We start from the raw sequence: 25090 nt of genomic DNA, 5'->3' as shown, positions 1-25090 counted from the left end.
GCATCATGTAGATACTTGAATTTTTTGAATATAAAGTTTCTTTGTTCAGTTTGTACAAGTGTTTTTAATTCTTGCATGTCTGAACGTGTGTATGCGTAATCTTTACCCATTTATGAACGGGGTCAAGTATACTCCATACTTTTGTTGTATGGGTATGCATCAATTCTGTTATTTACCGTGCGAGGGTTTTTAGAATTGCTTAAGCTTTGTAAAAGCTTGTATTACCGGAACTCTACCCATTTGTGAATGGGGTCGAGTGTACTCCATACCTTTGTCGTATGAGTCCGCGTCAATTCCATTGTTTGCCTTTTTGGGGCTCAGGAATTGTGTTTAACAAAAACTTGTGTATCCGGCCGGATAAAACATGCAAGTCTGTTTGTCTTTTGCTGGCCTATTACAATAGTTGTGTGTGGTTACCACTTTGTATGGGTATCATGAATGAAGATTTTGCCAATCTGTTTTTGGGATACCGCAAAGTGGAACACGCATTTGTAATAGTAATAACAAACAATAATGTAGAAAATTGCTTAGTTATTTATTTGCAAATGGCCTGCGGCCCAATAGGTTACATAGAGAGTGTAGGAACATAGCTTACATATAGCAGCGTCTAAGCTGTTGTGCGTTCCATGTTCTGGCGATAGGTTCGCCCTCTAGTGTTTGTAACCTGTATGCGCCCTTCCCTAAGACCTCGCTGATGAGGTAGGGTCCTTCCCACTTGGGGGCAAGTTTTCCTGGGCGCTCGGCATTAGATGCCTCGTTGTCACGTAGGGCGTAGTCCCCTGGAGTGAAAGTACAAACGCGGACTCGCGCGTTGTAATACTTTTCCAGTTTGGATTTGTATTTGGCCTCGTTGATGGCGGCGTTCTCGCGCCTTTCTTCTAGGAGGTCCAAATCGATCCTACGTTCCCTGTTGTTGTCTAGCTTTTCGATAGCCAACATTCTAGGAGATGGGAGGCCCATTTCCGCGGGTATCACCGCTTCAGACCCGTAGACGAGGCTGAAAGGTGTTTCCCCATTGCTTGTTTTTGGGCTAGTGCGGTGAGCCCATAAGATGCTTGGGAGTTCATCGACCCAGCCACGCCTGGCTGTTCCCAATCGTGCTTTGATTCCGTCGACTAGGCCTTTATTTATACTCTCGACTTGGCCGTTCCCTTGCGGGTGTGCGACTGACGAGAATATGTGTTTGATGTTCAGCTCTTCTAGCCATTTTTGGAATTCGTCGGCAGCGAAGTTGGTGCCGTTGTCGGTAACAATGTACATTGGTAAACCGAAACGGCAGATGATGTGCTCCCAAATGAACTTTCTTGTTATCATAGCAGTGGTTGAAGCGAGTGGTTTCGCCTCTACCCATTTTGTGAAGTAATCAACCGCCACTATGATAAATTTAACTGCACCCGGTGCGTCCGGGAATGGTCCCACTACGTCGATCGCCCATTTTTGAAAAGGCCATGCAGTAGTGACGGGGACCAGATTGTTTTTTGGCCGCAAAGTTTTTGGTGCATGGCGCTGGCAGTCCATGCATTTGCGTAATTCTTTGACGGCGTCCAGGTGCATGCCGGGCCAGTAATACCCGGCATTCATGATTTTTGCCACGACCATGCGTGGTCCGGCATGTATGCCGCATATGCCCTCATGTATCTCTCGGATAAGGTATGTGGCATCTTGTGGATTAACACATCGGAGGAGCGGTCCGAGGTATGACTTTCGGTATAAGATACCGTCTCCCATTTGATAGTGGCACGCTTTGTATTGCAACTTACGTGCCTCTGTTTTGCTCTCGGGAGTCACACCTGACTGAAGGTATGCGATAATTGGTGTCATCCATGACGTTGTTCCGTATTGGATGACACTGACCTGGCGTAGAGGAACCGAAGGATTTTGCAAAATCTCGATTCGTACCTCCTTTGCCAAGTGTTGGAAGCTGGTGGATGCAAGTTTTGATAGTGCATCCGCAGATTTGTTTTCGCTTCGATTAATGTGTCGAATATTGAATGAAGCGAATTTGGATTTTAGCTGCAGGGCTTGCTCGAGGTAGAGGATCATGATATCCCCTTTGGCGGCATAGTCGCCGCGTACCTGGCCCGCAACTAACAAGGAATCGACGTGCGCTTCCAGATGTTGCACGCCGATTTTGACTGCTAAACGTAGTCCGGCTAATAGTGCTTCATATTCTGCCTCGTTGTTGGTGCTTTTAAAATCGAGGCGGATGGCATATGTAAGCTCTTGGCCGTCAGGGCTGACGAGTCGCAGACCTGCGCCCGCGCCGTCCTCGTTGGATGCACCATCGGTAAATAGTGCCCATACTTCTGAGGAGGGTGGTGGGGGCGCAGGATTTTGGGATTCTTCGCATTCTTGGATGCGATCCGCTGGTACTTCAGCGGCGAAATCAGCTAAGATTTGGCCTTTGATGGCAGGGCGCGGTTTATAATGTATCGTATGTGCGCCCAGCTCAATTGCCCATTTTGCTAACCTCCCAGAGATGTCGGGTTTGGACAGGATCGGGCCGATCCTGTAATTGGTTAGCACTGTGATGATGTGGTTTACGAAGTAGCGTCGTAACCGTCTTGAAGCATGTACCAGTGCTAGTACCAATTTTTCCATTATTGAGTATCTCGTCTCCGGGTCGTTGAGCATTTTGCTGATATAATAGATGGGTGTTTGAACCCCCGCTCGTTCCACTATTAATACCGCGCCCACTGCGTTGTCCGCAGCGGATAGGTATAAGATGAGTGGCTCATCTTTGCATGGTGCGGTTAGTGTTGGGAGTTGTATCAAACACTCCTTCATTTCCTGGAAGGCCTTTTCAGCCTCTGTGGTCCACTGGAATTGTTCCTTCTTTGAACAGCTTCGCAGGGTCTTGATGAAAGGGTATGACTTGGCTGCGTGGTTAGCCAAGAACCTGTTGAGTGCCGCCAGCCTTCCGGCCAGGCGTTGCATATCTTTCATCGATGCAGGCGATGGCATGCGCTCGATCGCCTGCACTTTTTCCGGGTTTACCTTGAATCCATCTTTGGTGACGATGAACCCAAGGGATTTGCCTTCTTCCATTCCAAACGAGCATTTCCCTGGATTGAGCTTCATGTTGACGCTTCGCAGAGTTTGGAATGTTCTTTCTATATCAGTGAGCATGGTATCTTCCTCCATGCTTATGACGACCAGGTCGTCCATATAGATTTCGACACTTTTGCTTATTTGACCGCGGAAAGTGTCGTTCATCAGTTTCTGGTAGGTTGAGCCCGCGTTGCGCAACCCAAACGGCATTTTTGTATAGCAGTAATTTCCGGTTGGGGTCCGGAATGCCGTTTTGTCTTCATCCTCGAGTGCCATTTGTACCTGGTGGTACCCTTTGTAGCAATCGAGGAAACACTTCCACCTAAATGGTGCGAGGTTATCGACCTTTTCGTCGATTTCCGGAAGCGCGTAACAATCCTTGGGGCAGGCCTTGTTAAGGTCCTTGTAATCGACGCACATGCGCCAGCCCCCGGATGGTTTTTCTACCATGACAGGGTTGGATAACCAAGTCTGGTACTTGACTTCCCGCAGTATACCTGCGGAGAGCAGTTCTTCGATCTGCTCTTGCATCGCCTGATTTTTAGCTGACCCAAGGTGGCGTTGGCCTTGGATCACTGGTTTGATACCTGGTTTGGTATTCAGATAGTGCTGCGCTATTTCGCGTGGGACCCCTGTCATGTCTGCGGGAGACCACGCGAAGATGTCTTGGTTCCTGAAGAGGAGCTCCTTCAGGTGCGCTCTGGTGGTCGAGGATAAGGCGTGACCCAATGTGACCTTCTGTTCCGGATGCGTTGGGTTGAGAACCCATTTTTCCGGTTGGTCGACGGGGGTGGGCCTTGCGACCTTTGTCGGACGTGCTTCGTCCGTCATCATGACGTCCTTGCGGGCGTAGATGATTGCAACCCCCGATGCGGTTGGGAAACCAACCGCGGAGTGGGGGACGGATGTGATCATATTGAAATCTCCTTGGGATTCTCTCCCAAGGAGGACATCATAATTGGAGGTGTGGGGTAAAACCATGAAGTTTACCTCCTCCGTCCGCGTGTGTTTACCATTGGTAAGACGCACGGGAAATGTAATTTGGCCTAGGGGAAAGACTGTTTCCCCTGCGAATCCGGCCAGCGGGTAATCTACGGCTTGCAACCGATCTTTGTCCTCTTGGTCAAATTGATTGAAGCATTGCTCGTAGATTATATCGGATGTACTGCCCGGGTCAATGAACAGACGCTCGGTGCAGTAATGGGCCAGCTGGCCTGAAATGACGACGGCGCGTCTGTCACGCGGTCCGCCTCGGACTTTTGGGAAGACGACTTGCTCGTCTTTCCAATCATTGTCCGGTCTTCGTGCCGCTTTGCGCGGCCTACCCTTGCCTCCGTAAATCATGTGGGTGGAAGCCACGTACATGGCTTTCTTTCCGGAGGAGGTACCTTCGTTGTGAGGGGTGATATGCTTGGTGGGCTTTTGTCCACCTGGCAAAAGGTGTTGCAGTTTCCCCTCTTTCAACGCCCGCTCAATCTCCAGCCGGAGACTGATGCAGTTGTTGGTGGTGTGGCCCGAGTCCTTGTGGTACTCACAGTATAGTGCGAGGTCCTGACTTTTCTTGGACTTCATTGGTTGGGCCGGTCGCAAGAATTGTGGGTCCGCGAGGAGGACCTCTCTTGGCGACTGGTTGATCTCGGTCCATTTGCGGTCCCGAGATTCTTTTCTTGGTGCCCGAGTGTCTCGGGCCGGGTTGTAGCATTGTGGGTCAAACGTGTTGGTTTGCGGGAAATACGGTTTAGTAATATCCCGATTGCCCGCATCCCGGTTTCGTTTGTTATTACGTTTGGACCCTTGGTGGGATGTTTCGGCTTGGGGTTTTGCCTTTTTGACGTGCGGTTCGAGCGACCGCTGTGTCTGGGCATATGTCTTGACTGCGGTCATGACATCCTCCCATTTTTTAGGCAAACCTTCCTTGCCAGAGATGGTCATGACCATCTCTCTGTCTTTGACGGCCCGAATAAAATGGTTTCGCGCCATTTGGTCCGCCACGTCGCCTATCTCTAGGCATTCTTTATTGTAACGGATGACGAATGCCTCGAGCGATTCGTCATCTCGTCGCCAGATGTTCATGACGTCCAGCGAATCGCGTTCGTGGCGTCGCTGCTGGCTGAAATGGGCGAGGAACTTGGCGCGCAAGTCCTCGAAAGAATCCAGTGATCCCACTGGCAAAGAATCAAACCATGCCCTCGCCAGACCGATAAGGGTCTGGGGGAAAAAATTGCACCAGGTGGGTTCGTCCCACCTGCCATTGACGCCTACGCCTGTGAAGATGTTCATGTGGTCGTCCGGGTCGGTCGAGCCACTGTATTTCCCAATGTTGACTGGGAATTTTGTCGTTGTGATATCGGCGTTGGCGATGTGCGGGACGAATTTTGAATTTTCGGCCGCGGCCCTTGGCCTGTATGGTTCGTGCACAGGGCGCTTTGCCGCCCTGAGGTATGTAGTGCGGGGGTGACTGGGAGGAACATAGTTGCGTCCCCCGGTCTGCTGTTGGTGTCGTGAGACTCCCCGCGGTAGGTTTGATCGTCAGGGTCGGTATGACCGTACCCTTCCGTGTAAGGTTGCGGGCCCAGTCGGCTCTGGATGCCTGGGCCGCGCCTGGAGGCTGACCGCCTCCTATCTTCCCCATAGGGGCCCAGGCGGGTATGCACTGGCCCTCTGGAGCGGGACTCATATGAGGAAGTATCCTCATTGAGTGTATGGACCGAACAGTAAGATGATCCACGGTCGTCATGTCGGCTTCTGGAAGCCGGACGTGAGTGTAACCTGCCATCGTATTGGAGTATACGGTTGGCAGGTGTGTGTTGTATTGGAGTAGGCCCAGCTTGTACGTTTGCTTCCGTACAAGCGCGGTTGTAAGCCGCTATCAGCAGATCAGTCTGCTGTTGGTACCAGGAGTGTAAGTCCACGCCTGGTGGAAGCACAGTTGGGGCCTGTGATAAGTCGTGTCCGAACGCAAAGGATGGGATCCTTTGGGTGGACGTGCCAATGTGTCCGGGTTGGGGGGTCGAAGGGTGGACCCCTGTTGGGACCGGGGGATTTGGGTTATCCGCATTGGTGTTTTGGTTATCAGTCATGATCTTGAGAGGGAGAGGGATGGATTAAAAAGTGCTAAGAGTAGCGGTGGGCGCCAATGATGAAACAATGGTTAACCGGGCAGGGTTAACACACTGGTCTCGTCAAGAAGGGTTAATCCCTTCCTCTCGGAGATCGCTGGCTGGGTCACCGGTGGATGATCTCCTGCACAAGGAAACAAACCGTGACTCGTAACAAGGAGGATGGGGTGGGGGGTGCTCCTTGTTACCACTCTCCGGCGTGAGAATCAGTAGTTTGCTTGGGAAGCAAAGCAAGATTATAGTAGTAGTTAGAGTTGTGAAGAGATGATACCTCAAACCTGGTTTGGGGTCGGTATTTATAGCCGAGGAGTGAAGGAGGAGATTGATGGATGGGCTGACGACGAGCTGCACCGTTGCAGGTGTGTCAGTCTCGCCGGCCGTGGGGGTTACGCCACGTCAGCCCATTGCTTTAATAGCTCTGACAGGGGACTGTCGCCGGCGCCACTTGCCTCGTGGTGTCAGCCACTTGCCTGGCGTGTCAGTCCACTTGTTGGATATGCAGGGTGCGGTGCGAGCCGCATCGCTGCATGCGGTAACGTCTGAAGTTACCGCGTCTCCTACTTGTGATCAAGAAATACGCGAGATGCGGTGTTGGCCGCATCATCGTATGTGGAGACTATTTGCTCGCTTCCCTTGTCGTGACGAAAATGGCCATATGATGCGGTGCCAGCCGCATCGATATGTTCATCTTCTTTCGTACTTGGGTCAAGCTATTCATCTTCGAACCGAATGGGTTCGAAGGATGTGACCGCATGGGTGCGGTTTGCTTACTGGTAGGGGTTTGTTTGATGCGGGTAATGGTCGTTTTGGGACCATACCCCTTCAGTATTGATATTTAATTTGATGGTTTTCCTTTATGTCGATGTAAAACATGTATAGATATCCTTATGAGAGACAACTTTTGTTTAATCAAACTAAATATAATTTATAAACAATTTTTTTTTATTTTGTAATATATACATGTTTTCTAGATTATACGGGTGATTTCTATTGGTTTATGATTTAAATATCATATGAATGGATTGCAATCAATTTGCGTATGCATATTTGTATTACGTATTCATAAGAAAAAAAATTACACCCAAAACTTTATCTATTTAAATATATTTATAAACTTCAACATATTCAAACTAATATAAATCAAATGCGAAGTATTACAACATCTATTTTTTTTCGAATTAAATCCTTGTAAATTATCGTGTTATGAATTTACATCGAGATAGATGGTAAACAGGCAAAAGCTGCGTCGCTACACCTTTTTGAATAGCAAAACTAATTATTTTAAAAATCACGTCAATCAAATAAATCCATATTTTATGAGAGTTGACTTATATGCAAATCTAAAATAATTTAAACAGTAGTAGTTTTATATTCAATGTTTATTTAAAAGTAAAAACTAGATTAATTCAGTACATAATGTCACATAGCACATAATAGAATAAGTGAAACTAAAAAAACTTAAAACTAAACAAAAATATAATAACATTTTGTGTGCTAAATGAGTGATATGTGTTATACTCCATGTGAAACAGGAAGATTTTATTAATAGAAGAAGCAACTAGTAAGGAGCTAGATGCCTAAACATACAAAACTCGTCTCATGACAAAGGGAATTTTTAAAACTAAATCTGCATCAAGATATTTATTGTTGATTTTTTTTTTAATATAAGAAAATGTAAGTTTGTCCTATATTTATTGTTGATTTTTTTTAAATATAACTCGACTTAGTGATTTCCATTCATACTTGTCAAGTTATATCAAAACAGAAGGTAGACGGGCAACAAGCTTAGGGGTGTTCAAAAAACTCGTGGCTCGCAGCTCGCTCGAAACTCGCTCGAAAAAAGCTCGAAGATAGCTCGGCTCGAAATTGGCTCGGTTGTTAACGAGCCAGCTCGGCTCGGCTCGGTTTGTAAACGAGCCGAGCTCGAGCTTGGTCTGGCTCGGCTCGTGAGCTCGTGAGCTGGCTCGATAAGGTTTATATCCTTCACTTTTTTTGTCCCACATCGCTTAGAAAACCAAAACTAAGGGAGTCTTTCCCCTATAAAAGAAGGTAAAGACAATGTACAAAGTGAATTAACTATTTAAACTTGCATATTTAGCCATATGGTTAAATTAAATGGCAATTATAGCCCTTAATTTATGAAAAAATTAATTTTTAAGTGCTTTTTAAGTAGTAATTTTTGCGGTTTTTTGTTAGTTCGAGCTAGATCGAGCCGAGCCGAGCTAGCTCGAATTCTAACCGAGTCGAGCTCGAGCCTCAAATCTCAGCTCGATTTGAAATTCGAGCTCGAGCCGAGCCAGCTCGAATCAAGTTCGAGCCGAGCTCGAGCTGGGTCTAGCTCGGCTTGACTCGGCTCGTTTACAGCCCTAAACAAGCTGCGCCGTCACCTCTTTCTGAATTAAAAACCCTAATCTACTATGATATTGCACGTAAGTCTGTAACACCTTGTGCGACGTAGGTTTTGACAATTTCATTGGTTGCTCGATATGTCTCTAGAGGATCTGCAAGGGAGTATAGACACGTTACACCATGAGCCAATTTGAGACCTGATCGACCTTGCAAAAGAACATGATATGAGAAGATGATCGGCAATTCCCACAACTTATGCATAAGGATGCATTAAAGTGTACACATCTCTTCATTAAAGCCTCCAAAGTTGTATACTATTTTGTAACCATTCTCCACCCAAAAATTTACTTTGCAAGGACACCCATTTTAACCAACATCGCCTGTATGGCTATAACAGGAATATATTCCTTTCAATTTTCACACAAAGAAATTGAACTCAAAAGTCTTTTGAAACATCTCCGAACACCCTCCCAACCACACTCACTTATTGTGTTAGGAGATAACTACCTTAAAAACAATGTTTTAAAATCCGGTTTTTATACCGTATCAAATTGTGCTCAAAAACGTTTTAACCAGGTCTATTGGACGGTTTAACCTGTTCTACCGGTCGGTTTGAACCGGTTTCAAAACATTGCTTAAAAATCAATGCCATGAGAATTAGATGAGAGCTATTTGCCTCATGTTGTAGATCTTTTTTAATTTCACAATACTACATTTATTTTAAAAAAGAATTTTTGTGACTCAGATCAATTTTTAATCAATCTAGCATAAAAGTGATTAATACTAATCAATATTTTAATCGAATTTCCAACCAATCAAAGTACTAACAATTAAACATCCCACTAACAAAACCGACACCACAACTAATAAATGAGTTAAATATTAAGTAATTATTGATTCATTGCTCTAGATGCGATTATATTTCTCTAACAATTACAATTTAAAATATTAAATAACTAACTATGAATAATCCGCTACAACACTATCAATATCAATTCTACACCATAAGGTTATGAGGTGTAGGGGTTAACATTATTTTCACATAGAATCATTAATTAAGTGGTACACTATTCCTATCCTTGATTCATGGTGGTTCCCATAGATTAAACCACGATTATCATGACCCTCCAATTTGATAAATTTAAGACAAAAACAAATTAAAAAAAAAATAAAGGGGATAGTGGTTTGGATCATGACCATACCCTTAGGGTAGTGGTTTTGAATGGTGGATTAAAGATGAATTAGACCGTGGGGTATGGTGGGGCTTGGGTTGGGGGCATGAGTTGACACGTGGAGTTCGAGCCCTCTCACCGCCTAGTGACGTGACCGTGGGGTATGGCGGGGCGTGGGTGCACCGCGTGGGTTGGCAGGTTATTATATAGGGGGCCGCTAGAATGAGAACCACCTCGAGTTGTAAGAACCGCGAGAACTACTTGATCCGGGGCGAGGTGGACCAATTTTTTTTTTCAAAAACGTAGATGCATGTATTATAAACATATTCGTAAAAAAAATTTAAAAAAAAATGTCGTGCGTGTAGTTTTTTACACCACAAGTTTGTGATGTAAAAAACTACACGCACGACATTTTTTTTTAAATTTTTTTTTTTTACGAATGTGTTTATAATACATGCATCTACGTTTTTGAAAAAAAAAATTTGGTCCACCTCGCCCCGTACGGTGTGGTTCTCGCGGTTCTTACAACTCGAGGTGGTTCTCATTCTAGCGGTCCCCTATATATATATATATATAAAATTTAAAACCCAGGGCGAATAGGAGGTCACCACATCAAACCCAAGCCCGCCCCACGCCCGGCTTCAAACCCAAGCCCCAAGGGCCACGCTCCAACCCAAGCCCCAAGGGCCACGCCCAACCCAAGCCCCAATGGGTGGTGGCTTGGGCGTTTTCCCCCAACCCACGCCCCATACCCCACAGTCTTACATGGCACCTATGTGGAGGATCATGGTGGTCATTAGGGTCATGACCACACCCTATAGCTTAAGGTAAAAGGGTGTGGGGGTTATGGTTGGGACATGATTCGCCACGTAGGAACATGAATGGAAGGCTATACCACCCCCTTTCCTAATTCATCATGGTTCATATGGATTAAACCATAGCAACCATGGTCCTCCTTGACATTTTTCAAGTAATCATTTCATTTTTCTTTAGACAAAGATAAATTAAAATAAATAAGGGGATGGTGGTTTGGATCATCTACCACACCTTTAGGGTAGTAGTTTTGGATTGTGGATTAGATGTGGGTGACATGACACTGACGTGGAGGGTCATGACCACACCTTATAGCCTAAAAAAACTAAGACACGCGATTTTCGTCGAAATCTTATGGTGTATTTGAAAGGCGCTTAACGACAATATTATTCAACAACTACAACACTCATCCGACCAAGGATGTAGTGAAGAAAAAAAAACCATTTTTTATGGATCAAGAGCCAAGTGAAATCGCAAAAGTTAGACTGCTCCCTTTGGTATAATAATGCTCATTATTTCAACAATGCCTAAACGGCTCTCGTGTCATCTACTCTATATAGTTCTAGCATTTTGTTAGTTTATCGTTTCTTATATATCATCAGCTGTTCCAAAAATATAAAAATAACTAATTATGAAAAAAATCAATTTATAAAAAATAATAATAACCCTTTCCTAGATTAATTAGAAACCGACATTAACGAAAATTAGGGCTGACAATAGATATCTGTATAAGACACGATTACACCTGTTTACTGAAAAGGTACACAATGTGATTTTTACTTTTTAAAAAATAAATAAAATTATGAGGTTAGGATCTATCATTTCTTTTTCTTAGTACATAAAATATAAAACTGTGTTATAAACATGAAATATCAAGTAGTTAAACGGGTTGTATTCATATTTAATACTTGTGTTATACGCGTCGTCAGAGAACTGTTAAACCCGATAAGACACGATTTGCCAGCCCTAACGAAAATATTATCCAACTGCTACAACACTCATCTGACTAAGGATGTAGAGAAGAAAAAAACTATTTTTATGGATCAAGAACCGAATAAAATCGTGAAAGTGTCCTTTGGTATAATACTGCTTGATATTTCAACAATGCCTAAATGGTGTTTCATGTACTTAATCTTGTTCTAACATATTACTCCTGTTTCTTATGTATCATCAACCGTTCCAAAACTTAAAAAAAAATAACTAATCATGAAAAAAGTAAATCTATAAAAAATAATAATAACCTTTCTTTGGATTAATTAGAAACTGACATTAATGAAAATATTATTCAACAACTACAACACTCATTCGACCAAGGATGTAGAGAAGAAAAAAAAACCATTTTTTATGAATCAAGAACCGAGTGAAATCGCACCCTTTGGTATAATAGTGCTCGGTATTTCAACAATGCCTAAACGGCTTTCGTTTCATGTACTTTATCTTGTTTTAACATCTTACTCCCGTTTCTTATATATTACTAGCCGTTGCAAAAATATAAAAAATAACTAATCACGAAAAAAGTCAATCTATAAAAAATAATAATAACTTTTTCTGGATTAGTTAGAAACCGACATAACTAAAATATTATTCAACAACTACAACACTCATTCGACCAAGGATGTAGAGAGGAAAAAAAACATTTTTATGGATCAAGAACAAAGTGAAATCTCAAAATTTAGACCGGTCCTTTTGGTGTCATTTACTTTATCTAGTTCTAGCATCTTAATCCCGTTTCTTATATACAACCAGCCATTGCAAAACTATAAAAAAATAACTAATCATGAAAAAAGTCAATCTTTAAAAAATAATAATAACCTTTCGTGTCATTTACTTTATCTAGTTCTAGCATCTTAATCCCGTTTCTTATATACCACCAGCCATTGCAAAACTATAAAAAATAACTAATCATGAAAAAAGTCAATCTTTAAAAAATAATAATAACCTTTTTCTGAAATTAATATTAACAAAAATATTATTCAACAGCTACAACACTCATCTGACCAAGGATATAGAGAAGAAAAAAAAACCATTTTTCATGGATCAAGAACCGAGTGAAATCGTAAAAGTTAGACCAATTCCTTTGGTATAATTAGCTCGGTATTTCAACAATGCCTAAACGGCTTTCGTTTCTTGTAATTTATCTTGTTCAAAAAAAAAAATGACTTATCATGAAAAAAAAATCTTTTAAAAAATAATTAGAAACCGACATGAACATTACAATCCCATTAAACACAGTTAATTACATTACTAGCAGTGATTGTGATTAATTAGGTAAGAACCATAATAATAATAATAATATTAAACCACATCAAACCCTCAATTCGTCCTCCATTTTTGGTGGGTCACCACCATCTTTGATCCCAAATCCCCAAAATCAAGACTTGCTGTTTTGATTATGATCGCTAAATCCATTCGGGTAACACGACAGGAGATTTCTAGTTACCCTCACCACACCTTCCATCATAATTTATGCCATTTCGTAATCTCTCATAAATTCTTTCACCAATCTTTGTATCTTTCCCCAAAACCCATCTCTAAATTCACGTTTTTTCCTCCCCAACACTCGAAAAATCCGATCTTTGATCGTGGGTTTCAATCTTTTTTCCGTTTCAAGCAATCTTTATTCAATTTTGGGGGAATTAGGGTGTGAACATGGTGTTTTTATGTTCAATTCTTTAAGCAATGTAGAAGAAATTGAGTGTGTTTTTGATCATCGGTTGTTTGTGGGTTTTGTGTTGGTTTTTGGAACAAATACACCATGAGATTCTTTAGCCTTATGGGCAATTCTTTTGGGTGCTCTGCATCTGGTGAGAGACTTGTGTCTGCTGCAAGAGATGGTGATGTTCAAGAGGCTAAAGCTTTGTTGGAATATAACCCTAGACTTGCTAGATATTCCACTTTTGGTGTTAGGAATTCACCCCTTCATTACTCTGCAGCTCAAGGTCACCATGAGGTAGTAGTATAAATGTATATTGTGTTGATTTAAATTAGGGGTATTACTTATGTTGATTGTTGTTGTTTGGTTTTAGATTGTTTCACTTTTGGTTGAATCTGGGGTTGATATTAATCTCCGAAACTATCGCGGGCAGGTTCGGTTTTAGGTTTATACTTTTATTTATTGATCTTGTTGTATAAAGATTTGGTAACATGTATAAAGTTTGTGTTTTTTATGTTTGTTGTTAATAGACTGCTTTGATGCAAGCTTGTCAATATGGTCACTGGGAGGTTGTTCTGACTTTGATTCTCTACAAAGCAAATGTACGCAAACGAATCGTTATATTGTTACGTCATTAGGTGTAGTAGATTTCGATGATATTTTAGGCTAATGAAGAATTATTGAATGTAGATTCATAAGGCTGATTATTTAAACGGAGGTACTGCGTTGCATTTGGCCGCTCTTAATGGACATTCACGATGCATTCGAATCCTTCTCGCTGATTATATCCCTAGTGTTGCTAATTTTTATAACTTTGTTAACAAAAGATCCGGAATCGAAGAGTCCGTATCGGAGTTTGATGAAGGGTACGCTTCAAGAAATCTCGACGAGACGTTTTTTGTACTTTTTTTCATTATGGGGTTTGACTGATTGTGATATTTTGTTCGTGAATAGATCGCTTTACGAAACGATTAATAGACCCGCTGATGGAGGTGTGACGGCTCTCCATATGGCTGCATTAAACGGTCATGTTGATAGCGTACAGTTACTCGTTGATTTGGGTGCTTCTGTCAATGAAGTTACCGTGGATGCTGGCGCTACAATTGACTTGATTGGTAACTTATTGTTAACGTCGGGTTAGTTTTCTTTTGTTGCGTTAATCGTGAAATTGAGGAAAAGTTGTCGTGTTTTAGGTGCTGGTAGCACACCCCTTCATTACGCTGCGTGTGGTGGAAATGCGCAATGTTGTCAAGTATGTTTTTTAATATTTCAAATTGAGGTCTACTTTATTATGTCTCAAAGCCTTTGACTTTTGACTAATGTGTCTCTTTGTGTTACTTTTACGTCTTTTAAGTATCTGATATCCAGGGGAGCGAGCCTAACAGCCGAAAATGCAAAAGGGTATGATTTTTATCATATTACGTACCAGTTCTGTTTTTCGGAAAGTTTTTTTTTTGTCGGATTGTCTTAATATGTAACGTTTGACTTTAAATCTAAAGGTGGACCCCATTGGCGGTTGCTCGTTCTTGGAATAGAGATTGGCTTGAGGAAGTCTTGGTTGAACAACAACAAGTCGAGGAACCAACTTCGTCTCCGTACTTGTGTCTTCCGCTTATGAGTGTTGTCAGGATTGCTAGGTGATTTTTCTTTTAGGTTTCTTGATTTTAGAGTCAACTTTGTATCTTGAGCTCAAAAGTCAACATTGATTGCGTGTCTACCCTCAAATGTGTTTTCTTTGTAATGTACAGAGAGTGCGGATGGAGCGACGATTCACTTTCCTTATGTGCGGATCCTTGTGCTGTTTGTTTGGAAAACAAGTGTGCCATTGCTGCAGAAGGTATAATTTATACAAACCGTTTTAGTTACGACTGGGTCAATATTGTTTCATCTCTAATGGGTCGATCTGATAATAAAAAAAATTAGGTAAAAATGAAACGGGTCGAACAGGTGGAACAGGTTTAATGTCTCGCTTACATGTTGATTTGTAATGCATAAAACATTTAATGAGGCACTCAACTATTTATAAAGAAGAGTAAAGTACACGGATGGTCCCTATAGTTTACTAAAATTTTGGATTTGGTCCCTAGCTTTCCAAAAGTACATGTATGGTCCTTGTGGTACTAAGGGTTTTAGCAGGTCCAAGTTAGGGACTAAATGCGTTACAAAGTGCAAACCACAAGGACCATCCATGTACTTTTGGAAAAAAGATGGGGACTAAATGCGTTACAAAGTGCAAACCACATGGACCATCCTTGTACTTTTAGAAAGCTAGGGACCAAATCCTAAATTTTGGTAAACCATAAGGACCATCCATGTACCTTTATTATTCTTTAAAGGTGTGTTGGGTCAACGCGAACCTTACTGACCCGTTAGTCGACCAATGAACATGCCCATTTTGCCACCCTCAATTGAGTAGCATACTTTTTTGGGAATGTATCCTGACCGGAGTTAACCATACGATAACAGGTTGTTTTCATGAATTCTGCACTCGTTGTGCGTTATACCTTTGTTCCACAAGCACCGCCTCAAACGCCGCCCAAGGGCCGCCAGGATCGATCCCCTGCCCTCTTTGCCGCCAAGGGATAGTCTCGTTCAAGAAGCTTCCAGGAACCCGAGCAATACTTGGGATGTCACGGACAAGTTTGCCGCTATCATTTTTCACATGTACTTCTTTAACCGATGATACCGATAACATTGCACTTGATACAACGCCCTTATGCAAGCCTGAGTTCCCGTCACCACTTAGATCTTTGAGCTGCCAGAAGTTTCCGTCGATGAAACTGAGTTCGAGTCTTTGCATGGGAGCTTCAGACACGAGCCCATCTTTGTCCAGATCGTCGGTTGACAGTGGTCGGTATTCGAGATCGAGTTTTCGCAGGTCGAATTCACATTCGGATAGTAGAAGATCATGGCTGTGTTCATTGAATCAATCACTAGAAACTGGCTAATAATGAAACTCAAGAATAAATGATAAAAAGAGAGAAGAAATGTGAAAATATGAGAATATATACCTTTTTTTTTTTATAAATCTTAGATTTTGAATGATGGGTTTGAACTTTTGGTTTGGTTTTTTGAAAAAAAAAAAAAGAAACTGAAAATATCAAATTGTTAGATTTTTTATTTTATTTTAATGTTATTGGTGAATTTAAAATTATAATTCACTTCTTTTGTGATTGCCGTTGTTCATTACTAATGACTTGATTGGAATTGGTTCAAATATATATTTTGTATAAGTTTTAATTTATAATGAAATGTTTATGGGAAGTGACTTTGGTTCACATTATCTTTTTATTATGTTTCAGCATCATGAGGATTCGTTCTAGGATGCACCACGGTGTCATCCTATTTTTTTCTTCATAATTACCCAAAACAAAATTTTAATACAAGTTCTAACTTAAAAAAATTAATATATTTAAAAAGTTTTAATTATCTTATAAAGAATTAATATAATTAAAAATGTATTTTATACATTAATATTGTAATTTGAAATGGTTTCCAATCTTCTAGAAGAATCGGTGAGAGCTTCCCATTTTCTAGTGAATTTTTTCGAACAAGATCAATGCTGCATTTTGTGGTTTTGGTTCTTAAAGTGCAGAATTGATGCCTGCATCAAACAAACAAACTGAAATTATTTGGTAACCAAGAGCATTTATAGTTTTATACCATAACTAGGCTATCACCCGGGAACATCCCGGGTTAGGAAAATTTAGTTTTCAATAATAAACGGTACATAAACAACATTTTCAAACTCATTAGTACCTTCTTTCTCTTCCTACAATAATTTATTTGTTCCGTTTCATCAGTATCCTAACTTTGTCTCCATGTGTATTCACCCGGGAACTTCCCGGGCTAGGAAAATTTAATTTACAATAAACAAAAGTACATAAACAACACTTTGAACATCTTTAGTATCCTCTTTCCCTTCCCCACAACAAATTTTTAGTTCGGTTTCATAAGTATCCTAACTATGCCTCCATATTTATTCAAAGTTTTCATGTAAAGCTAATTCATTTTTAATTGATAATTATTTTTACTTTATAAGCTATATTACTATTATATAAGGTCAAACAAATTACACCAATTTTAAGTGATAATGAGATCTCAATATAAGAATGTTTAACAAAAATCCTTTATATAACCTACATTGTAACCAGCTTCGTCTGTTGTGTTCTTTCCTTTCTCGTATATAGATTTAGACGATTAAATAACCCATCCATCCTAAATAAAATCAACAATATTTTTTATCTTCAAAAGGTCAAACTCAGTTCTATGTTATGTAATTACCTCAAAGTTGTCATGCTCAAACAAAATCCGAAAAACGCATCTACAACCCCTTATATCATGCTTAATCTTTATTTTTTTTCTCATAATGTACCCCAAAAATTCAAAAACTTAGCATATAATAACTTAAAGATGTTACGTAAAAGTGGATTCTAGAGTGGGACCAATAGTTTGAAATAAACATTGTCTAAATCAACCCACCCATAAATAAATTAAAAGATGTTACTTAATACATTATATTCATGTCAAAATGTGTAGTTTTACTATAGTGTATTACAACTAATTCATGAACAAATTTGATTATAAATTCCTTAAGTATAATGGCTTTATTATTAAATTAATGCATGAGTGAATCTTTCACTTCATTGTGGCATCTCTTGCTTCACCTTGTCATATTGAGCTTTCCGATCTACATGAATAACAAATGTTAATATAACAATGAAAGATTGTTAAAAGTATCCATTCTTTATGTTTTTTTTTAAATCCATCACAACTTTGTATTAGGAAAGAAGATTAAAACCACCTAAATCCTAATCTCCATAGTTTTGGTGCACTTTGTGCCTGTGATAAAAATATCAAGTGCAGGTCTTTTTTAATGAATCATGTTTTAAATTTTATGGTATGATCAATGATGGGTAAACTGATAACAATGTTGACTATTACCTAACCTGAATTAATGATCCTTTGCGACTAAAAAGGATTAGTTGAAGTAAATAAAGAAAGTGTTTTTTTTTTGTTATTGAGCCAAAGTTGTGTGATCTTAGTAATACATTCTCATATATACCAAAATGATACAAACACATGACATACCATCCCAATTCAACCATGCAATTTCACTAAGATCAATTGGGCCCAAGGTACTGTTTTCATATGGAAATTATAATACACCAGGAAATTGGGGATTGGGGAGCTTCCACATACGGACTCTTGAATAGAAAACTTAATATAATTTATAACGTAAAAAAGGGAAAAATGTTTTACACAGTTAAAAAAAAATAAAGAATGTACCTGAAGTGCCATTGTGGCTTGAGAACTTTGACAAGATTCTGCAGCTCTTGAAGTATGATCAGTGTCATCAACATTCAGATGATGCATACCAGAGTGTAACATTGGTTACCTTTCATTCCCATTGGCGGCTGGTATTGCCTTCTAAAACCAAAATAATTGTTTATACATCAGCCATCTATCAATCTTGACCAATTTATTTGACAATGGGTTGATTCAGGTTAGATATCTCTTAACGGGTCAAGTAAATCATTTTTATTGATTAAGTGTATTATTTAGAAATGGTAAATATTGTTTGACCCAACCCATCCAGCTAACCTGTTTTGCCATAATGACAATGTACCATATGTACACATAATAACACCTGAAAGATCCAACAAAGAATTCTCAATCCCTTAGCTCCTCTTTTTTTCAGTATGATCATGAAGAACCTGAAACAAACATATATAAACATGAGTACCAGTCTTCGTATTTTATAAACAAAAAATGAGAGAAAATGGATACAACCATCTGACAGACACGAGAAACCGTGGCTTCAATATCTGCCACATCAAGCTTCCAAAGATAATCAATCATTGTCTTCTTGCGTGACATCATGTATTCTTGAAGTTGCTCTTCTGTGTACTTCCCTTCGGCACTCAACTGTCGTTTGGATATCTTCCACTAAAAACGGCCACTTGATAAACTTGAGATCAAAAGTTGTGGTTAATATACCCCAGTTTAATCTCTACAAATCAAAGGAACAGCAAGTAGCAACACATTATGCATTCTTTCCTTGACTAAATGTACTTATTTTACCACTTACTATATCAATCAACATGCACCTGAAAAAAAATGAATGTAGCACTAACCCAAAGTTCGAATGAGGTATAAAATTAACTTTGAAAGGCTGAGTGTCTCCGCCGTTCATAGCCATGGTTTTAAACCCACAGACGCCGACTGTTCACGTTCAAAGCCGCCAAGTGTTACAGTGATGTGCACTCCCGGAATCGTCGACTATCACAACCGGTTCCGGAATTCTACACTGAACCAACGCCATTGAAGCAACACTTCCAAATTTGTCGATCACCGAATTCACAATTGGTACGGTACCGATTCGGTCTCCTGCACCAAATGCTCATCCCTATTTTGAACCATTACCCAATCCACTCGACCGGCCCATATTGAACCCATCCGATGACAGACCTGGACACTTAACATAAAAACATAAGAAGAAAAACGATGCCTTCTATTAGAAACAGAACCTTCAGGAGCACGACGCCCTTCATGTAACCTTCATATAAAATAGTACCAAAACTCTTATAAAATTCATACAAATTTTACGAAAGCATTAGACCTCAAATTTTACAAGATTTAACATCTACTCGTTAGGAAAGTTGTTGAAAGACTGAGCATCAAAAGATCATTCAGAATAAACTGTAATTATATTCAAACCTAATTTAAAAGAATAAGAAACAAATCAAATGAGCATTAGATTGAACACATGGTGTGTAAATCAGATAGGCTTCAAGTTTAAAAATATACCTTCCATTGAGTGTGTTTTGTGTCTTACCTCAACAGTTGGGAACTGACTCGTTTAGGTCCAAATTCAATGGAGCAGCCACCTGATTCCATTGTTCGTCACCTAAAGGTCATGCAACTGCTTCTACACTATTTGGAGCAGCCATCTATTCCATTGTTCGTCAACCTCATAAGCCACCACACCATTAGAGTGTCCATCATAAAATATTAGTAGTTTCTAAATATAAAAAACCACACACACCTAAACAGCAAGAGCACAACACCAAGAACAAAGAGTTGATCTTATTATGGTCCTTTTAAAATATCAAGAACAAACAAACACCAGGTATAGATGAAATAGTGCCCGCTATTTTAACACTATCGCTACGTAACGTATATGTAGCTTATCGTCATCATCAGCAATTTGCTATTGACGAATATGCATAAAATGCTCGATCAACGGCACGGCTGAGAAATCGGTGTAGGTGAAACTTTAGCGACTCGGCCATGAAAATGTGTGTTAACGTCAACAGTATGATTCAAATAAAACCAATACTTTGATTATCCTTATAAGTATCTTTCGTGTGCGCCAGCGGACAGCAATAGCGGTTTCTGATGACCCCATCTGCACAAAAAAGTAACAGATTAAATTATTAAACCATGAAATTGTTATGTTCACTGATTTTATTTCTTGTATGTTTTTATTATTCTAACAAACTTAATTGAAACTAAAACTAAAATAATGATGCGAAAAAAGAAACAACCCACTGGTAATGTAGCTCAAATATGTATTCAACAAAAGTATTGCAATAAGTTTTGTAGTAAATATAATTATGACAAATTGTAGAGGACGTGATGGAGGTGATGTTTCTTCCAAAATACCAGCTCAATTTGGGGAATAGAACCATAGGACTTTAGATGGTAAAAAAAAGAAAAAGTTTTAACTTTAAAATTTGTAAATGTGCTAACTGTTGATAAGATAATGACTACTGTATTATATTATAAATAAAAATTAAGAAATATAACATAAAAATGCATCAAAGTGGAAGAACATCAACACAAATATAATAACCGTGTGTGAATAAACAATAAAGCAAAGGCTGCAAAAATACAAACATAAGTGTTTTTAACAATATTTGCATAGACAAATTAATGAAATCTGCAAAAATACAAACAGAAAATAAATAACAATAAAGTGCACTTTATACTAAAACTATCAAGTATAACTCAAATCTCATATTAAAAAAAAACCATTAAAAAGTGTATCATGTGCCCTCAAATCTCATATTTAATAACGATAAAGTGTAAAGTCTACCTCAAAATAAATAACGGTTAAATGAATTAATTTTTCGATGCAACATTTGAATTTGAGCACCTGTAGTTGGAGTTATAATGTTATTTTCTTGTTTTTTTTAACTTAGAGATGGTGAGTTTGACCCGTTTACTTTAATATCTACAATGTTAGTACAAAAAAAGCTCAGGTAAAGCATATCGACCATGTCAATTGTAATTTGACATAAAAGAGACAACAAAAATGTTAAATATTTTATGTTTAATGGCCTGACGAATAACATTTATATATCTCAGAAAAGGAGAGCAAACTAACCAACCCATACTCGGTGACTATTGTAAAGACATAATCCGCATGAGTGAGATAACTCACTTTATTTCAACTGATAAACTTTCTGAAAAACACCGCCAAATTCAGAAGTTGAAGATTTTCCTTGCTAGCCGAATCATCCAAACAGTTTTTCATTCTTCGAGGAACCTTGACTATGACATTTAGATCACCTGAAAAAAAAAAGATATTCACAAATATACATTAGCCCAAATCAGCCCACTCAAACCAAAAGGGTCATGAATTGTAAATAACCGATTGTCCAGTTTTGATTTTCGTTAAGCTTTACATAATCGACCAATATAACCGGACTGAACCGATGTGTGTAGATCAGCCAAGGGTCTGTGTTGCATGTGTTCTATGTGTACACTACATAAAACTTTGTTGTGATTTTTGTTTCATGTGTTCTAGGTGAAAAAGGTTGGTTCATGTGAATCAAATAATAACAGTTGCAACATTATCGAAAAACATGCAAAATGGATCAGTACTCAAAACTCAAAACGACACTTTTTCATCTGAAGTCATCCTGGACAAAACGCATATGGACCCGGACACGTTCTTAACAATGTTTACCTCATATTGTATCTGTCGCTGTCGCTTTTAAGTTTAAGTTCATCTTCCCGCGCGCTTTTCACGCTCCCATAAAAAATGTTTTCTTATTAATTATTGATTTAAATTTCATATGTGTCATTTTTTATGTGATTTGCAGCTGATTGCCATGCTCAAATGGGTAAGTTGGATAACAGATTAAAAAGTTTCAATTTCGTAAGCGCTGGCACGGGTCAGTTTAGGTTGACCCATAAGGTTTTTAGCCCTTTTTTATAGAATTTTTTAAACAACTAATATGTTAAGTATGATTAAAAAAACATACTATAAAGAAATCATCTCATTTCATTAAAAAGGTTTAATAGGTTACACGCATACACTTCATTTGGTGACAGATTAGCCTAAAACTCTGCATGAAAAGAAATTGATTCTAGAAAGTTGCACCGAGTAGAACCAATATAGAAATTTGGCTTTTAAGTTTTAAACCTGAATACGTACACCCTCCTACATCTTTTTACCATTAAAATATAAAGTATTAATGTAACAAAAAAATTTCAAGTCATACTTAACCTACTAATTATTTATTATTTTCTTTCCAAAAAAGGGACAAAAAAGTGTTTGATGGTTAGCCTGAGAGCGTTTCATCTCAGAAAAAAAACGCATCCATATGAAAGAGAGGATTGAGCACTTACCAATGTCCCCTCCACTTAAGTAGATACATAACCCATCTCACAAGAGTTTTGACCCCCCGAAATCAGCAAGTCAGCAACCTTAGCGTTCAAAAGTTCATCAAGCATAATGTTATTTGACTTGATGCCCATAGTAGGAGGGTTTGCAACTTTAATGTTAATATCATATTCCAGGCACCTTAGTTTAACATTATCAACTATTCTCTAGAACCAATTTGGAAATCGATATTAAAATCAAGAGATTACCTTGTCGTAAAGATGAAGACAAGAGCTGAGCCGCGTAGTCCAAAACCTCTTACATCTTCTCCTTGTCACCGACTCACCATCAACCCTAACAACACCATCAGTGAACAAAACAACTTCAAATCCAAATCAGATTGACATCATTTGTCATCCTTGTTGCATATTATTAGATGACACAGGAATAGGAAGTTGTTTCACTTGGTTGTTCACTTGCTGCATCACCTCAGAACCTATCAATTGGAGAAAAATCAACTAATTACCATAAAAATATTAAAAATTGTTAGGCTAAATATACATATAGGAGGGCCTTCTTTTCAAAACCAATGTTGAGAACCAGATAAACATAGAAAATGAGAGCATTAACTCACCCAATGTGCAAAAAAAGAGCACATCCAACACAAGAAAACTGCAATAATAAAAGAAGAAAAGAAATCTTTAGGATCAAACGTGAGGCATTTCATCGAACACCTGGTGGGTAACAATTTCAGTACTTGTTTGGTGATAAGTTGTTGTTCTAAGGGATCTTACATTTCACAAAAAAAAAAAAAAAAAAAAAAAACCTTGATTTTGAGACTTGTTAGTCAATAACTTCATTAGAATCTCCAGCATAAATATCCAAGTCCAATAGAACAACAACTGAAACAAAATTACTAAAATCCTAAAAAATGATGTACTTTCATCAAACGAAATTGAATAAAATAAGTGATTGATAAACTTACGAATCATGATGAAAGAGCGTAACCATGAACCGATTAAAACCTTTGTAGCTATTGCGATTAATGAAGAAGAAAGGTACCATGAAAAAACCTGCGGATATGGAAACAAAATAATATTAGGGTTTCTAATGAGAAAGATATGGGATTAATTAAAATTGCCAAATCTCAACATTGATACCTGCAGAAGTTACGAAATGGTGTGGTTCAACATCAAATGAGGAAGAAATACGAAATGCATTAATCTCATTCTTTGCGAAATGGAGTAATCTTACTGGATTACACCAATATCCCCTAGAAATCGAAAGACCCAATGATGTTCCAATTGTTGTTAGGAGCAAAAGTGATACCATTTAGATTGTTATTGTAATCGAAAGTGGTACCTGGTTTGTTTAACCATTGGAGAAGAGAATGATGATTCATGATGAAGGGGAAGGAAGGTTAGGGTTTACAAAAGAACGGTGATTTGATATCGATGACCGACGATGAAAGAACGAACGATGGAGGCGAAGGAGATTAGGGTTTCTGAAACATAGGGTGAAAGGATGATGGATTCTTACATGATTTATACTCCGGGTCATAAAAGCGGGTTTGGATACAATACACGGATTCCGTGTAATAATAATACATTTCCCTAATTTTCCCGCCCAAAATTTTGTGAAGTTGCACCATATAACGACACGTGTCTCACACTTTATTTGTTTATTATATATATATATATATATAGATATAGATATAGAATATAGATTAATAATATAATAGAGAGGATGATTTAGATCATTAGATTTTAATTTTTATCAATCTAATGCCCATGGATATCATCTAATGTCCCACGAACTTTCAGCCACAGATTACCGGCAGTTGGTATCTTCACCAATCGCCATCTCCGTCAACCAAAGTTCTTTGATTTGTAGTGGCCAGGTCTAAGGCCTCATCAAAGATCAAACATTGTTCAGCTTGAAAATGCATCAAGATAGCTTTATGATATGAAATGTTGTGTGTTCATACATGAGTACCAGGTAATATATAGTGGTCAAGTTTAGCAAAACAATCATTTATTAAAAAGAAAAAAAAACATATATTGACAATCACTACATAAAATACTACTATTTATATACATCAAACATATAAGTTATGATTTTAGGACATTCATGTGCCTCATCTTGATGGATCAAACCGATCAGTTATTAAAACACTACTAGAAAACTGCTACTATTCCCACGTCAATTTTCCTGGATAATCCGTGGGTAACTGCAGTTACTCACGGATTTCCCACGAAAACGGGTTGTAGGAATTCTACTCGTCGGTAATTTTTTTCTGACGCATTTCTTACAGATT

At 39.1% G+C, this 25090-nt stretch overlaps 1 protein-coding gene and 1 long non-coding RNA gene across 6 annotated transcripts; one reads left to right on the top strand and one right to left on the bottom strand.

Moving 5' to 3' along the window:
• The first annotated feature begins 12823 nt into the window (after positions 1 to 12823).
• On the top strand, positions 12824 to 16332 carry LOC110886007 (E3 ubiquitin-protein ligase XBAT32). The gene is made up of 10 exons (XM_022133759.2): positions 12824 to 13454; positions 13531 to 13590; positions 13688 to 13759; positions 13848 to 14023; positions 14112 to 14272; positions 14351 to 14409; positions 14512 to 14558; positions 14657 to 14794; positions 14906 to 14994; positions 15624 to 16332. The coding sequence occupies exons 1-10, from the start codon at positions 13260 to 13262 to the stop codon at positions 16103 to 16105; spliced, it is 1479 nt and encodes a 492-aa protein (XP_021989451.1). The 5' UTR covers positions 12824 to 13259; the 3' UTR covers positions 16106 to 16332.
• A 1314-nt stretch (positions 16333 to 17646) lies between these two features.
• LOC110882906 lies at positions 17647 to 23236 on the bottom strand. 5 transcript variants are annotated; one of them, XR_002560289.2, is made up of 8 exons: positions 23043 to 23233; positions 21550 to 21734; positions 19996 to 20568; positions 19295 to 19635; positions 18951 to 19170; positions 18808 to 18874; positions 18447 to 18587; positions 17647 to 17847 (listed from the first exon to the last, which is right to left on the bottom strand). It is a non-coding gene; the product is annotated as an uncharacterized LOC110882906 (long non-coding RNA). The 5 variants fall into 5 exon arrangements; XR_004869804.1 differs by having other exon boundaries at positions 19295 to 20568; positions 23043 to 23235; XR_004869806.1 differs by having other exon boundaries at positions 19295 to 20568; positions 21607 to 21734; positions 23043 to 23235.
• Between the last annotated feature and the right edge of the window lie 1854 nt (positions 23237 to 25090).

The sequence above is a fragment of the Helianthus annuus genome, chromosome 10 (assembly GCF_002127325.2).
Source record: "Helianthus annuus cultivar XRQ/B chromosome 10, HanXRQr2.0-SUNRISE, whole genome shotgun sequence".
Taxonomy (NCBI): domain Eukaryota; kingdom Viridiplantae; phylum Streptophyta; class Magnoliopsida; order Asterales; family Asteraceae; genus Helianthus; species Helianthus annuus.
The sequence above is the reverse complement of the archived record's forward strand: the minus strand, read 5'-3'. Positions and strand labels throughout refer to the sequence as shown.